This window comes from Coregonus clupeaformis, unplaced genomic scaffold (assembly GCF_020615455.1).
Source record: "Coregonus clupeaformis isolate EN_2021a unplaced genomic scaffold, ASM2061545v1 scaf0053, whole genome shotgun sequence".
In the NCBI taxonomy this organism is placed as follows: Eukaryota; Metazoa; Chordata; class Actinopteri; order Salmoniformes; family Salmonidae; genus Coregonus; species Coregonus clupeaformis.
The window spans coordinates 8059-22762 of NW_025533508.1; the positions used below are offsets into that span (position 1 = coordinate 8059).

Sequence of the window (14704 nt, forward strand, 5' to 3'; positions counted from 1 at the left end):
CGAGTTTGTATTGTACAATGAACTTTCCTCAAAGCGAAAACATTTTCAGATTAATTTAGGTTTTATTTGGTGGAGGGAGACACCCAATGGACATGAATGGGAAGTGCAGGCAGTGGATGGAAACTTGTCTATCTATGGAACTGGCTGAGCATTTTCATAACATGCGTCACGAATTCAGTGACATCAGTGCCGAAAGATGCCGCATTCACGTGCTAGTAGGAAATAGGCAACTTTGGAATGTCCGACTTGCTATATGGTTGTAGTTATACACGTGCCGCGTTTAACGTATCAGCAAATCGGAAATGTCCGAGTCTCCAAGTTCCGAATAGTATATGAACGCGGCAAGAGGTCATCTATTTTACGAACAAACCCACTCTTTGTTGTTCCGCTACAATTACATGATCACCGCGCACAAATTGCCTACATTTAAATTGGTGAGAGCACAATTAAATTATTTTAGGATATTACTGTTTAAGATTGGCCTAAAATATTTATTTTATGTAGTATATAAAGTGAATCTGAGAAATTAATAATATGATTGGATTCAATCAAATCTCCACTAAGGAAAACCTTCAATAGGTCAATGTCTCCAAAAACGCATCCTAAAAACACAATGGCATTCAATCCCATAATGATGTAATTGATCACAGGCCGATTTAAAAAATAGGAAACATTATGTTTTTAGTTAACTGATGATTAACTCAGGGTGTTTGATTGAATTTCAGCCAGTGTTGTGTTTTATGTTATATGTATGGTCGGGTCCCAATAATACTATTTCTTCTTCTTCTTCTGTGGATTTTATATGGCGGTTGGCAACCAACTTTAAGGTGCATTACCACCACCAACTGGACTGGAGGTGGCCCAAAGACAGTGAAGGTCTAAATCCTACCCAATAATCTCGTCTCCCTAAGGAAACGAAATACATAATTAAATACTACATCTCCTGAAGATTTCCCCAGCAGTTCACTTTCTCCTGGCTCTTCAACCCCATTACTCCACAAATCTATTAACAATCATTCCCTTTCTCTCAAATATTTCTGGCACTGAAATAGAACATGTTCCACTGTCTCCATCTCCTCCTGACAATGATCATACCTCCCAGTCGGATGTTTCCGCACCACTTTCAGTGCCTTGTGTGTCCCAGTCTCAGCCTTGTGACTACACTTTCCTCCCTTCTCTCTCGGCCTGAGGACCTCCCTGCCCCCACCTTTACCTGGATCTTTTTTTTTTTACCTTAATACAGGTGTCTTCCCTTACTCTCCCTGTTCCACAACTCTTGCCACTTATTTTTAACCACTGTTCTTATTAATCCCTTTGGCTTCTGCTTTACTGATTGACAATTCCATCTCAACATTAGGATGTTTAAGAGCCTGCTTGGCAATAATATTCACTCCCTCATTCCCTCTACTCCCACATGAGCTGGTACACAGAGGAACATCACAAATACCCCCATCTGTTTCTCTAAAAACCTCATACAATACATCCAGTCTGCTCTGAGACACACGTGAATGTAAGCTCATCAGTGCTGCACAGGAGTCAGAACAGATGACTACCCTGTCTGGCCTCACCTCTTCCACCCACTCTGCAGCCAATAGTATGGCCAGCAACTCCATTGTGTAAACAGATAAATGATCTGAATCTACTCCTTCCTCTACATCTCTTACCCTCTCAAGCAACCCTAGATCTATCACTGGTTGAGGGAGAAACCAAGGTGGGATAGCAGGAAGAACCACAGAGGGGCTAAACTCCCTCCCAAGCCTCCAACAATTTCTATGCCAATCCAAATTCTGCATTTGGTCACTAGGGGGCACGCAAGGTAAGAGAATGGTCTCGTTCTCTGCGTGAGGGGTATCAGTGTATTCAATCATTTCAATACTGTATTGGCGATTTTTCAATTTGACACAATATTTTTCTCTGCGTTGTGAAGATGAGATGTAGACCTATTTGTTATGAAACGTTGATATCAAGAAAATAGATATGTAGCCTACCTACCCGTAGAGCTGATATAACAGAACCGCATATGTTTACACAAACTACTTCTCATTTAAATCTTCAGTAAAATCGCAACTTCCTGATCATCAGGCCCAAATCTCACCTGGCGTTCTGGCGAATTACAAAGGCTGCACCAGGTGTGGGCATGGCTAAATGTTGTGGGTGTGAATGGAAAGGGTTAGTTTCAAGGTGTACAATTGTTGACTGAAATAAACACCTCAGCCACGACAACCACAAAGGTTTCAAAACTTTTAACCACAGGATTTGAGTCATAGAAGGAATTTACTAACATTGAATTAATCAAGCGTCGATTTGAAACTTCTTGGACCCCAGGGAGGGAGGAATATAGTCCCGTGTATTTAACGTGTCTAGATCGTTTTGTTTGATTGAACTGTCTACCAACTGGATTTAACTCTGAAGTAATTGAAGAAAATGAATTCTGCACGATTTGAACACGAGGTAAGATTTGTTTTAGGTTAATCTGGAGGCGAAAGAAACACAAACGCACACCTCTTTTAGGCGAGGTGCTGATGAAGACCGCTTGTCTGTCGAACCGTTGGTTATTAAATTATTGCATCTGAGCTCCTAGAGTGTGCGGCTCTCCTTTTCTTTTTCAAGTTTTGTTTCAGAAAAATGTTGTGTATACCAAACATTAGAAATGTAGGAACAACGATGTAACCAAGTCACGCATGCGCCGCTGCTTCACGTTTGCATTTTCACAGCTGTATTGTTATTCGCGACTTCATTTTAAATTGAATTTTACAGACCAATACATAACGTTTAATTCCAGTCACCACAATGTAAGGCCCACCTGTCGAACTCTGCCCATATAGGAAAACCTACTCCAATTGATTTTCAGTGACAACATACCAGAAGTAAACACTTCAAGGAAGTACGTTGCTTTCTCACTGGCCTTCAGGTTATCCCAGTAAATTTTTAACTTGTATAGTAAACTCATGTAGGGTAATTATTCATTATCATATCATTTGAAGATGGATGGGCATAATTAGATGTCTTTTTGATTACTTAAGAAATAATTATGTAGGAGGAAGGAACACAGTATAGGATTTCTGTTATTTTAAAATATCCTTTATTTAACTAGGTAAGTCACATCGAGATTTACATCTGTTTTCCAGATGAGCCCTGGATAATATGACTGAAACACCTGTAGCCTAGTTAGCAGGGACCCCTCTCCTTATCATGACTCTGGATATTTCTCCACTCCTTGTTAATTTAAAGACACAGCAAATACTTTGATATGACACGCAAATGACGTACATGTATCAACCAATCAATCATGGTATAAGTCACACCACTCTAATTAACGTGTCAGCTCTGTGTACCCTATCCCCCTCACTGGTCAGGGTGGCCATATTGATTTCATAAACCTGCAGTGTTCAGTGGTCACAAACTAATTACGTGCCCCTGCTGTACTAATCAAATCACATTTTATTTGTCACATACAGGTGTTTAGCAGATGTTATTGCAGGTGTAGCGAAATGCTTGTGCTTCTAGCTCCGACAGTGCAGTAATATCAAACAATTTCGCAACATATACACACAAACCTAAGTAAGGAATGGAATTTAAGAATATATACATATATGGACATGCAATGACAGAGCGGCATGGACTAAGATACAGTAGAATATTATAGAATACAGTATATACATATGAGATGAGTAATGCAAGATATATAAACATTATTAAAGTGACTTGTGTTCCATTTCTTAAAGTGGCCAGTGATTTCAATAGGCAGCAGCAGCCTCTAATGTGCTAGTGATGGCTATTTAACAGTCTGATGGCCTTGAGACAGAAGCTGTTTTTCATTCTCTCTGTCCCAGCTTTGTGGCACCTGTACTGACCTCGCCTTCTGGATGATAGCAGGGTGAACAGGCAGTGGCTCGTGTGGTTGATGTCCTTGATGATCTTTTTGGCCTTCCTGTGACATTGGGTGCTGTAGGTGTCCTGGAGGGCGGGTAATTTGCCCCCGGTAATGCGTTCGGCAGACCGCACCACCCTCTGGAGAGCGTTGCGGGTGGTGCAGTTGCCGTACCAGGCGGTGATGCAGCCCGACAGGATGCTCTCAATTGTGCATCTGTAAAAGTTTGTGAGGGTTTTAGGTGCCAAGCCAAATTTCTTCAGCCTCCTGTCTGCGTGGGTGGACCATTTCAGATTGTCAGTGACGTTTACGCCAAGGAACTTGAAGCTTTCCACCTACTCCACTGTGGTCCTGTCGATGTGGATAGGGGGGTGCACCCTCTGCTGTTTCCTGAAGTCCACGATCATTTGTTTTGTTGACGTTGAGTGAGAGGTTATTTTCCTGGCACCACACTCCCTGTAGGCTGTCTCGTCATTGTTGGTAATCAAGCCTACTACTGTTTTGTCTGCAAACTTGATGATTGAGTTGGAGGCGTGCTTGGCCACGCAGTCATGGGTGAACAGGGAGTACAGGGGGGCTGAGCACGCGACGAGGGCCCCAGTGTTGAGGATCAGCGAAGTGGAGATGTTGTTTCTACCTTCACCACCTGGGGTTGGCACGTCAGGAATTCCAAGACCCAGTTGCACAGGGCGGGGTTCAGACCCAGGGCCTCAAGCTTAATGATGAGCTTGGAGGGTACTATGGCGTTGAATGCTGAGCTATAGTCAATGAACAGCATTCTTACATAGGTATTCCTCTTGTCCAAATGGGATAGGGCAGTGTTATGGTGATCGCATCGTCTGTGGCTCTATTGGGGCAGTAAGCAAATTGAAGTGGGTCTAGGGTGATGGGTAAGGTTGAGGTGCTATGATCCTTGACTAGTCTCTCAAAGCACTTCATGATGACAGAGGTGAGTGCTATTGGGCGATAGTCATTTAGTTCAGTTACCTTTGCTTTCTATGGGCAGGCCCTGGCCCCCTGGTAACAGTACGTAGTATTGAGTCCCCACTCCCAGCCCAGACAATGCTGCCCTGTCCCGACTTCCAGGTATTCTGACACCCTATGGATCCCAGACTTGTCCTGACTCGATCCCCCCCAGCCTCGCTGCTGCTTACCCACAGAGGAAGACAACAGAGAAGAAAGTTATTCGCTGCACAGAGGAGTTTAGAGAGAGGGGGGGCGGGTAGTTTCCTCTATGGTATACCTCTTCTGCATTTTGATATATAAAGGTTGAGTTGATTAAAAGTGGTTGTGCAATGCGTGCATAGGTTTTTTTGAGCTCAGTCAAAAATAAAAGCAAACAGGAGGTAGAGTCCTCTGATAAAACATGCACTTTTTTAGGGACAAGACGAGTGTCCCTGACTGCCTTGTGCAGTTCATTCATGCTCAGGAATGTACTCCTAGTTTTCCTGGTTTGTATGCATTGTCATAGTTCTTGGACCGTCTCTAGGTCTCCCGTAACGAATACAGAAATTATAGTAAAAACTCTGTCACCAGAGGTCTTTAGTTAAACATTAGCTACACATAGAAGGGCTGGATTAAGTATAGTCTGTAGAATTGGGTCATGGAGATGTCCGCACAGATAGCCTGGCTGTGATTGATATGTTTCCATGTTACACAGTAAGTTAATACATACAGTAGCTTTTCATTAGTTGTGTCTGAGGGAAAATGCTCCTTTCCTTCCACAAGTGTCATTAGGGGAATTTGTTTCATGAACACGTACACTACATGACGAAAGTATGTGGACACCTGCTCGTCGAACATCTTATTCCAAAATCATGGGCATTGATATGGAGTTGGCCCCCCCTTTGCTGCTATAACAGCCTCCACTCTCTGGGAAGGCTTTCCAATAGATGTTGGAACATTGCTGCGGACTGATTCAGCCAAGAGCATTAGTGCGAGGTTGGGCACTGATGTTGGGGCAATTAGGCCTGGCTTGCAGTCTGCTTGTCCAATTCATCCCAAAGGTGTTCACGATGGGGTTAGGTCAGGGCTCTGTGCAGGCCAGTCAAGTTCTTCCACACGGATTCTCGACAAACCATTTCTGTATGGACCTCGCTTTGTGCACAGGGCACTGTCATGCTGAAACAGGAAAGGGCCTTCCCAAACTGTTACCACAAAGTCAATAAACACTAGGACGTTTTAGCTAGTAAGGGGGGAAAAAATTTTGGGGGGGGGGCGACCTCGGGAAGGCGGGGTCCACAAAAGTTGGAAGCACAGAATCATCTAGAATGTAATTGTATGCTGTATGTGTTAAGATTTCCCTTCACTGGAACTAAGGGGGTCTAGCCCGAACCATGAAAAACAGCGCCAGACCATTATTCCTTCTCCACCAAACTTTACAGTTGGCACTATGCATTAGGTAAGCGTTCTCCTGGCATCCGGCCAAACCCAGATCATCCGTCGGATGACAGCAACCGTGATCCCGTGTTCTGTGAGCTTGTGTGGCCTACCACTTCATGGCTGAGCCGTTGTTGCTCCTAGAAATTTCCACTTCAAAATAACAGCACTTACAGTTGACTGGGGCAGCTCTAGCAGGGCAGAAATTGTCGAACTGACTTGTTCCGGAAAGGTGGCATCCTATGACGGTGCCTTGTTGAAAGTCAGGCTCTTCAGTAAGGCCATTCTACGCCAATGTTTGTCTATGGAGATTGCATACGGTGTTTGATTTTAGACACCGGTCAGCAACAGGTGTGGCTGAAATTGCCAAATCCACTAATTTGAAGGGGTGTCCACATACTTTTGTGTATATCTTTATGTATGGTATTAGTTGTTTCTCTCAACCCTGATCCCAATAAAGAGTGTATTGCTGTATGAAGTTTCCTCACTATCATATTCTATTTTCTCAGCCTCTAAGTTGTCTTTTGTTGAATGGTTATTTATGGCAACCATAGATAACCCATGAATCAAACATACAGTTCCTTCAGAAAGTATTCACACCCCTTATTTTCCACATTTTGTTGTTTTACAGCCTGAATTTTAAAAATGAATTAAATTGGATTTTCTGTCACTGGCCAGAGCATGTGAGCGGAGGGAGGAAGAGCGAAGAGCGGAGGACGGGATTTTGGACAGTGAGAGTGGATTTTTAAAAGGACAGAGCGTGCCCTATGTCCGCAATTTCAGTTGCTACACCACGTGTCTGAAGCATGCTCAAGCCTGACCTAGAATCCATCTGTGTCCTGACAGTCATCAATAGTAGACTATTTTAATCAAAACAATAATGGAGTTAACACAAGTATTCAAAAGATGAGAAGTATACAGTGGGTATTGGTTAATATCAAACTAACTGAGAGTTAAGAAAAGAATGTGGTGAATATTAGCAGTAAAGATTCATTTTGGAATCTGAAAAGAACATTCGAAAACACGAAAGTGTGAAAAGGAAGAAAGCAAAAGGTAAAGTTGAATAGGTAACTTGTAACAAAAGTGTAAAGTAATATAACTCTAATATTCAAACAAAGTTTTGATTTCAAAGCAATATAGGTTTGTTTAATTTAATTTGTGTATTTCATGAATTTGTATTTTATAGAGTAAGAGGGAGCAGCAGCAGTAACAAGAGAAAAGGGGTTGAGGAATTTGAAAGTTTTTTCTATGCAAAAAGGCCCAATCCATAACAAGGAGAGATGGATGAATTTAAAAAAATTATTTACATGGGACTATGAACCGCTGAGTAAAGGAGAACGCGAAGGGATGCAACACTTCGCCAGCGAGCTCACAACGCTGTACACCCCCCCATGCTACAACACCGTACGGGACACACTATGCCACATGCTCCTGGAAGAGATGGGAGAACTGCAAGACCTACTGCAAAATGGTGATGGGCGTTCTGTAGCGGACATTTGGACCAGTAGAAAATTTGGCATGCGGGTAGTTTCATTGATGGGAGTCCGGAGTGGGCTGAGAGTATATAGACCATACCCCAGATCGATTTACCAAAAGTATGAAAGTGATCTAATATTGGAAGAACGACCGGTGATTCGGTCAGTTATTGAGCAGAGCAGCAACAGATATGGTATTTAACTCTCCTCCCTGGTACTGAAGAGGAGGGGAGGGACAGATGCCAGCAAGGCAGAAATGAAGAGGAGGATGAGGAACCACGCGCCGCAAGTCAGTGGAAGTGATAACAAGAAAATATGATAAATCAGTACTTTATGTGTAAATTTACATCTGAGATGCCCCATTAATGCTTTAGCCAAGTGGATAAAGACAAGCACGACAACATTAATAGGTGTTAGGAAAGGAACTGGGTGGAAAGGAAAAATCGAAACAGAGGAGAATACAATTAGGTGTCCGCTCTCACAAAATGCCTGCGCCACTCAGAAGTGGAGCAGCCAGCCGCGGATGATTGCCGCTCATCGGTTCCAAAAAGACCTATATGGTGCAAAAAAACAAAGTTGATACCTGAATCAAGAGACGCAGCTGACGCACCTTGTGCAGGTGATACCACTGGCAGACCTCACAGACAAAATGCAGAAGGATGGGGAAACGGGATGATTCCTCCTGCGTATAGAAATCAAATCCTACCGATGACACTAAGAATTTCATGGGCATCGCTGTTTTTTCAGAAACATTGGTAAACATCGTATTAATTCGTATGGAATATATATACTGATAAAGATCTCTATTTTAGATCAGTGTTAGATCCTCATTTCAAGACAGAATGGATAATGATGAGTCAGATGTATGCAGACTCTCATAAAAGAAGAGTTGAGGAATAATAATCAGTGGACACGAAAGACAGACACCCCACCCGCCGCTGACCTGAATCTCGAGCCTGAACCAAAAAGAGCCATGTTCGGGATTCAGTGAGCAGCTAGTATAACCGGAGATGTTGGAAGGTGAAGTTAAAATTAATAGACAGAACCTGTGACGTAGGATAGGTTATTCGATTTTTGGAAAGAAAACTCACATCTTCCCCACTGACAAAGTAGCTGTATTGTGTTCAGCATCCCAAGCGGGTCTGCGAGCTAGCTGCTGGCCTGCTGTCAAGAAACCAAATGAGTGAAGTCAGACATTGGCCTAACTTGTGTTTTGAAGGTGAACTCAAAAGAACTGTAGATAAGGAAAGCAATTATTTTTTATTTTTTTTTATTTAAGTTTGAAATGAATACAACAAAATTTAATCCACGGAAAAAGATAGAATTTTAAAGACTAATAGTTAATATTTAAAAATGTAAGGTATATTTTTATTTATATAATTGGCATTGATTCGCTTTTATTTTTACAGGACTTTTTGGTATATTTTTTATATAGGCTAGGCCTAATTTGTAATTTGAAATAAAACATTTATATTTGGAAAATGTTGTCGGGTTCTTTGGGAGGTAAGGTTGAGGTTTAAGCTAAAAGTGAAATACATGCAGAATTTTTTTCATTTTTTTGGAGGAGCGAGGGGGCGATTGAGAGGTGATGCAAACTGCTGAGCGCCTGAGCGATAATGAGCGGACTGGCCTGATGTGGCTTTGAGGGGAGCGGAGGTGAACAGCTCTGTGAGGGTGAGCCGAGATTATCACCGCCCAACACATAGCTCTGTCACTAACTACACACAATACCCATAATGTCAAAGTGGTATTATGTTTTTAGACAATTTATAAATTAATTATATGAAAATATTGAGTAATAAGTATTCAACCCCTTTGTTGTGACACACCTAAATCAGGTTGAGGAGTAAAGATTTGCTTAACAAGTACATAATAAGTTGCATGGACTCACAGTTTGTACAATAATAGTGGTTAGCATGATTTTTGAATGACTACTCATTCTCTGTACCCACACATAAATATGTGTAAGGTCCTCAGTCGAGCAGTGAATTTCAAACACGATTAACCACATAGACCAAGAGGTTTTCAATGCCTCACAAAGAAGGGAACATGACAGATGGGTAAAAAGAAAAGACATTGAATGTCGAGAGGTGAAGTTATTTTATTAAATTTTGGATGGTGTATCAATAATAATTCAATAACTACAAAGATACTGTCTCATAACTCAGGCTGCCAGAGAGGAAGGAAACCGCCAGGGATTTCTACATGAGGCTAATGGTGACTTTAAAACAGTTATGAGCTAATGGCTGTGATAGGAGAGAATCGAGTGATGATCAACAACATTGTAGTTACTGTACTCCACAATACTAACCTAAATGACACAGAGTGAAAAGAAGGAAGAATGTATATAATAAAACTATTCCAAAAACATGCATTCTATTGCAATAAGGCAAGAAAGTAAAACTGAAAAAATGTGGAAACAAATGAAATCTTTATGTCTGAATAGAAAGCGCATGTTTGTAGTAAACACAACACATCATGGAGTACCAACCCATTAAATGGGATAGAGCTAAGCACAGGCAAAATCCAGAGGAAACCTGCTTGTCTGCTTTCCAACAGACACAAGGCCAAATATACACCGGAGTTGCTTACTGCAAGTTACATCGAGTGGCCTGGGCTAAATTCCTTGCAGCACTTAAATGGCTGTCTAGCAATGAACAACAATCAACTGACTGAGCTTGAATAATCTTTTAAAAAGAATAATGTACAAATATTGTACAATCCTGTGTGCAAAGCTCTTATACTGCATTTAGACAAGTGACGTAAAATATAAGGTATAGTGGGACAAGAAAGCAAAGACAGTGACAGCAAATGATGGGATTCAGTAAACAAACAGTGCAAATCAACATCGGGTAGAAAACACCTGCCACAGCAAATGTTGAAACAATTTAACTTGGCGGAAGTTCGTTTGTCAGTGGCAGCTGGACGCATTCACCGCCAGCTCAACGGGCATTTACCGTTGTGCTCTCATTGCAAACCGGATGTATTGTTTTAGTTTCACAATAAACGCAGCATTAGAGACTTACCCAGAAAGACTCACAGCTGTAATTGCTGCCAAAGGTGACTCTGGGTTGTGGAATACCTATGTACATTTAGCTATTTCTTATTTCCTCATTTTCAAAACATGAAAAATGCTCAACAACAGTTTTCGCTTTGTCATTATGGGACATTTAATCCATTTTGAATCCATTTTGAAGGGTTATGAATACTTTCTGAAGGCGCTTGTATGTTATCCACCTTAGTATAGGGAATGATGTCATAGTCTGATTTTGTGTTTATGTCATTTCCTCAGTTACCATTTTAGATTTCGTGTGAATATCCTTGAGTATTTGTATTTATTATGGCAGCAGCCAAGGCAGCAGAAGTTACTTCTTGGTAAGTCAGCAAAATTACAGTTACAATTAAAAACATTACTTACACTCACAACATACAAAATATAAATTACACTACTCTACTACCACATATCTACAACACAAAAATCGTCACGTTAGTGCCTATAAGAACGGTATGTGTATATAAAGGCCGTGTGGTGTTCACAGTCCTGCGGAATGAATAGTGATTTTATATATAAGTGAATTTATGCTTTTTTGCATCAGTTACTTCTTGATGTGGAATAGAGTATGGCTGGCGGTAGTATCAGGCACTCCACAGTCTGGTCTGACTTGGGGACTGTGAAGGACTCTGGATGTTTGTTATGATAGGGGACTTATAAGTGAGGTGAGATTTTATAATAGGAAAGAAATCATTCTCAGAGTGTAAAGATTGGAAAGTTTTTCGCCTAGCTAAATTGCACTTAGCTACATCCAATTTTGGACTTAAGTAAATTATAAATTAATGATATACACTGAGTATACAAAACATTAAGAACACCTGCTCTTTCTATGACAGACTGACCAGGTGAACTGGGAAGGTGTCTGCCGGTTGGTATACCCATTGATTCTGAAGAATATAACTTATAAATGCCTCATGAGCATAGTTCAACCGTCGTGACCCCATCAGAACCTAGAATATAAGCTTGTTATAGTTCTAATGTTTGTAAACAAATAAACGATGGAACACTGTATATTTCAACATGGTTAAATCTATCAATTTGATATCATGGAAAGTCAGTGCTTACAGTACCCTTCCCTCTCAGGAGGTTGAAAAAGTTTGTCCCTCAAATCCTGAAAAAGGTTTTACAGCTGTACCCATTGAGAGCATATTGACTTGGCTGCATCACTGCTTGGTATAAATAGCACCGACCTTGATCGCATGGCGCTACAGAGGGTTGTGCAGACAGCCCAGGCACATCACTGGGGCGTCAAGCCTCGCCATCCAGGACTAATGTACAATACAATATGAAAAACCCATAGAGGATGTATATATGTATGTTTACATTACAAACATCAGATGGTTGTGTGTGAAAAGGTGCTTGTCAGTGTTAGCTATTTCTCTGAACCACACCTCTCAGTACAGAACACCTCATTACCCATCAGTCTAACTGGATTGACTAATGCTGCGACCCTACTGTAGGCCTAGCTAGTCCTACTATGCTGTTTAGTTAATACCATTAGCTCTCCAGATGTCACCTCGTGCTTGTAGTGGTCACATACAGTGCCTTCAGAAAGTATTCACACCCTTTGACTTTTTCCACATTTTGTTGTTACAGCCTGAATTTAAAATGGATTACACTTACATTTTCTGTCACTGGCCTATGCACAATAAGTAGAATTATGTTTTTATAAGTGTTTACTAATTAATAAAAAATGAAACGCTGAAGTGTCTTGAGTCAATAAGTATTCAACCCCTTTGTTATGGCAAGCCTAAATACGTTCAGGAATAAACATTTGCTAAACAAGTCACACAAGTTGCATGGATTCACTCTGTGTGCAATAGTGTTAACATGTTTTTTGAATGACTACCTCATCTTTGTACCCCACACATACAGATAATTGTAAGGTCCCTCAGTCGAGCAGTGAATTTGATACACAAAGTCGATCAAAAACCGGGGGATTTTTATCCCGCCTAAAGAGCGATCCGTTTGTGGTGGGTGGAGAAAGAAAAAAGATCCCTCCAAGAGGGTTGAATTTATTAAATTTACATTGTGTGTTTTATATGCCCTCCAGAAGAAAAAAAGGCGGCCTCATCTAAGTTGCCGGCAGAGAGGGAGCAAACAAAGAATAGAAAATGCTTATACTTATTACAAAAAAAAAAGTGAAAATAAGGAAGACTGTACAGAATAAAACTATTCCAGAACATGCACCCTGTTTGCAACAAAGCACTAAAGTAATACTGCAACAAATGTGGCAAAGCAATTAACTTTTTGTATTGAATACAAAGTTATGTTTGGGGCAAATACAACACATTACTGAGGACCACTCTCCAGATTTTCAAACATAGTGGCGGCTGCATCATGTTATGGGTACGCTTGTAATCGTTAAGGACTGAGGAGTTTAATCAGGATAAAAAGAAAATGAATGGAGCTAAGCACAGACAAAACCCTAGTGGAAAACCTGGTTCAGTCTGCTTTCCAACAGACAATGGGAGATTAATTCACCTTTCAGTACAACAATAACCTAAAACATAAGGCCAAATCTACACAGGAGTTGCTTACCAAGAAGACAGTAAATGTTCCTGAGTGGCCGAGTTACAGTTTTGGATTAAATCTGCTTGAAAATCTATGGCAAGACTTAAATGGTTGTCTAGCAATGATCAACAACCAATTTGACAGAGCTTGAAGAATTTTGAAAAGAATAATGGGCAAATACTGTACAATCCAGGTTTGCAAAGCTCTTAGAGACTTACATTTACATTTTAGTCATTTTAGCAGACTCTCTTATCCAGAGCGATTTACAGTTAGAGTGCATAGATATTTTTATTTTTTATACTTACCCAGAAAGACTCACAGTTGTAACTGCTGCCAAATGTGATTATAATATGTATTGACTCAGGGGTTTGAATACTTATGTAAATGTGCTAACATTTCTAAAAACATTTAGTCATTATGGGGTATTGTGTGTAGATGGGTGAGAAAAATTAATGAAATCAATTTTGAATTCCGGCTGTAACAACAAAATGTGGAATAAGTCAAGGGGTATGAATACTTTCTGAAGGCACAGTATTTGACCTTTTTGTGGTGTTTTTTACAGGCATAATACTGTGACAGGCTTTTGCAGTGTTTTGATTTGTTTTCTCTTGTTCTGTTAATACTGTCAGTGAAAGTTGTGTGTGTAACAGTGTTGCTTCCGTCCCTCTCCTCGCCCCTACCTGGGCTTGAACCAGGGACCCTCTGCACACATCGACAACAGTCACGAAGCACCGTTACCTGTCGCTCCACAAAAGCCGCGGCCCTTGCAGAGCAAGGGAAACAACTACTTCAAGGTCACAGAGCGAGTGACGTCACCGACTGAAACGCTACTAGCGCGCACCGCTAACTAGCTAGCCATTTCACACCGGTTACATGTGTCTACTGCATTCAACACCATTTCCTGTGTAATCATAGGACACCACTGAGTCCTGTAGTTGGATAGACATCCAGCACAGTTCACAAATGGATCTAACTGGAGGAAGTTGTATTTTTGTTTGAGAGCAGAGAGATTGAGAGAAAGGGGATATGACGAAAAGCATTTAATGGTTTTATTAGGCTGTGATCAGGGTGACTGATGGAGAGAGCGACCCCCGAGCGCTCACTGACCCCATCCCTAATGATTCCCTTAATTCCAGGCCATGATTCCAAATCCCAATTAGGAGGCATGTGTGAGAGCCGGAGCATGGTAAGAATGGCTTTAATTGCGATGAGTTATCATCTAGACCAGTGTAATTGAGCCCCCATCTTAAGGGGCGGCACTTCTGACAAATTGATTTAATACCGAAGCGATTCTCCCGTCCCTAATGGTGGATCAGGTCCTTCTCTCCACGCTGGGCCACAGGCGCAGAGGCAATTGTGTGCGGTGATTACTAACTGCTCTGTAATCGCTCTCTGTCGTCTGCGTGCGCAAGA

The 14704-nt window shown here is 41.3% G+C and overlaps 1 protein-coding gene across 1 annotated transcript in view; it reads left to right on the plus strand.

Annotated features, from left to right (window-relative positions):
- Positions 1–2168: 2168 nt before the first annotated feature.
- The window catches only part of LOC121586103 (suppressor of tumorigenicity 14 protein homolog), a 35936-nt gene continuing 23400 nt past the window's right edge, over positions 2169–14704 (plus strand). The window contains exon 1 of the mRNA XM_041902590.1: positions 2169–2451. Coding sequence (XP_041758524.1) covers positions 2425–2451 — 27 coding nt within the window. The 5' untranslated portion in view covers positions 2169–2424. The remainder of the gene's footprint in view (positions 2452–14704) is intronic.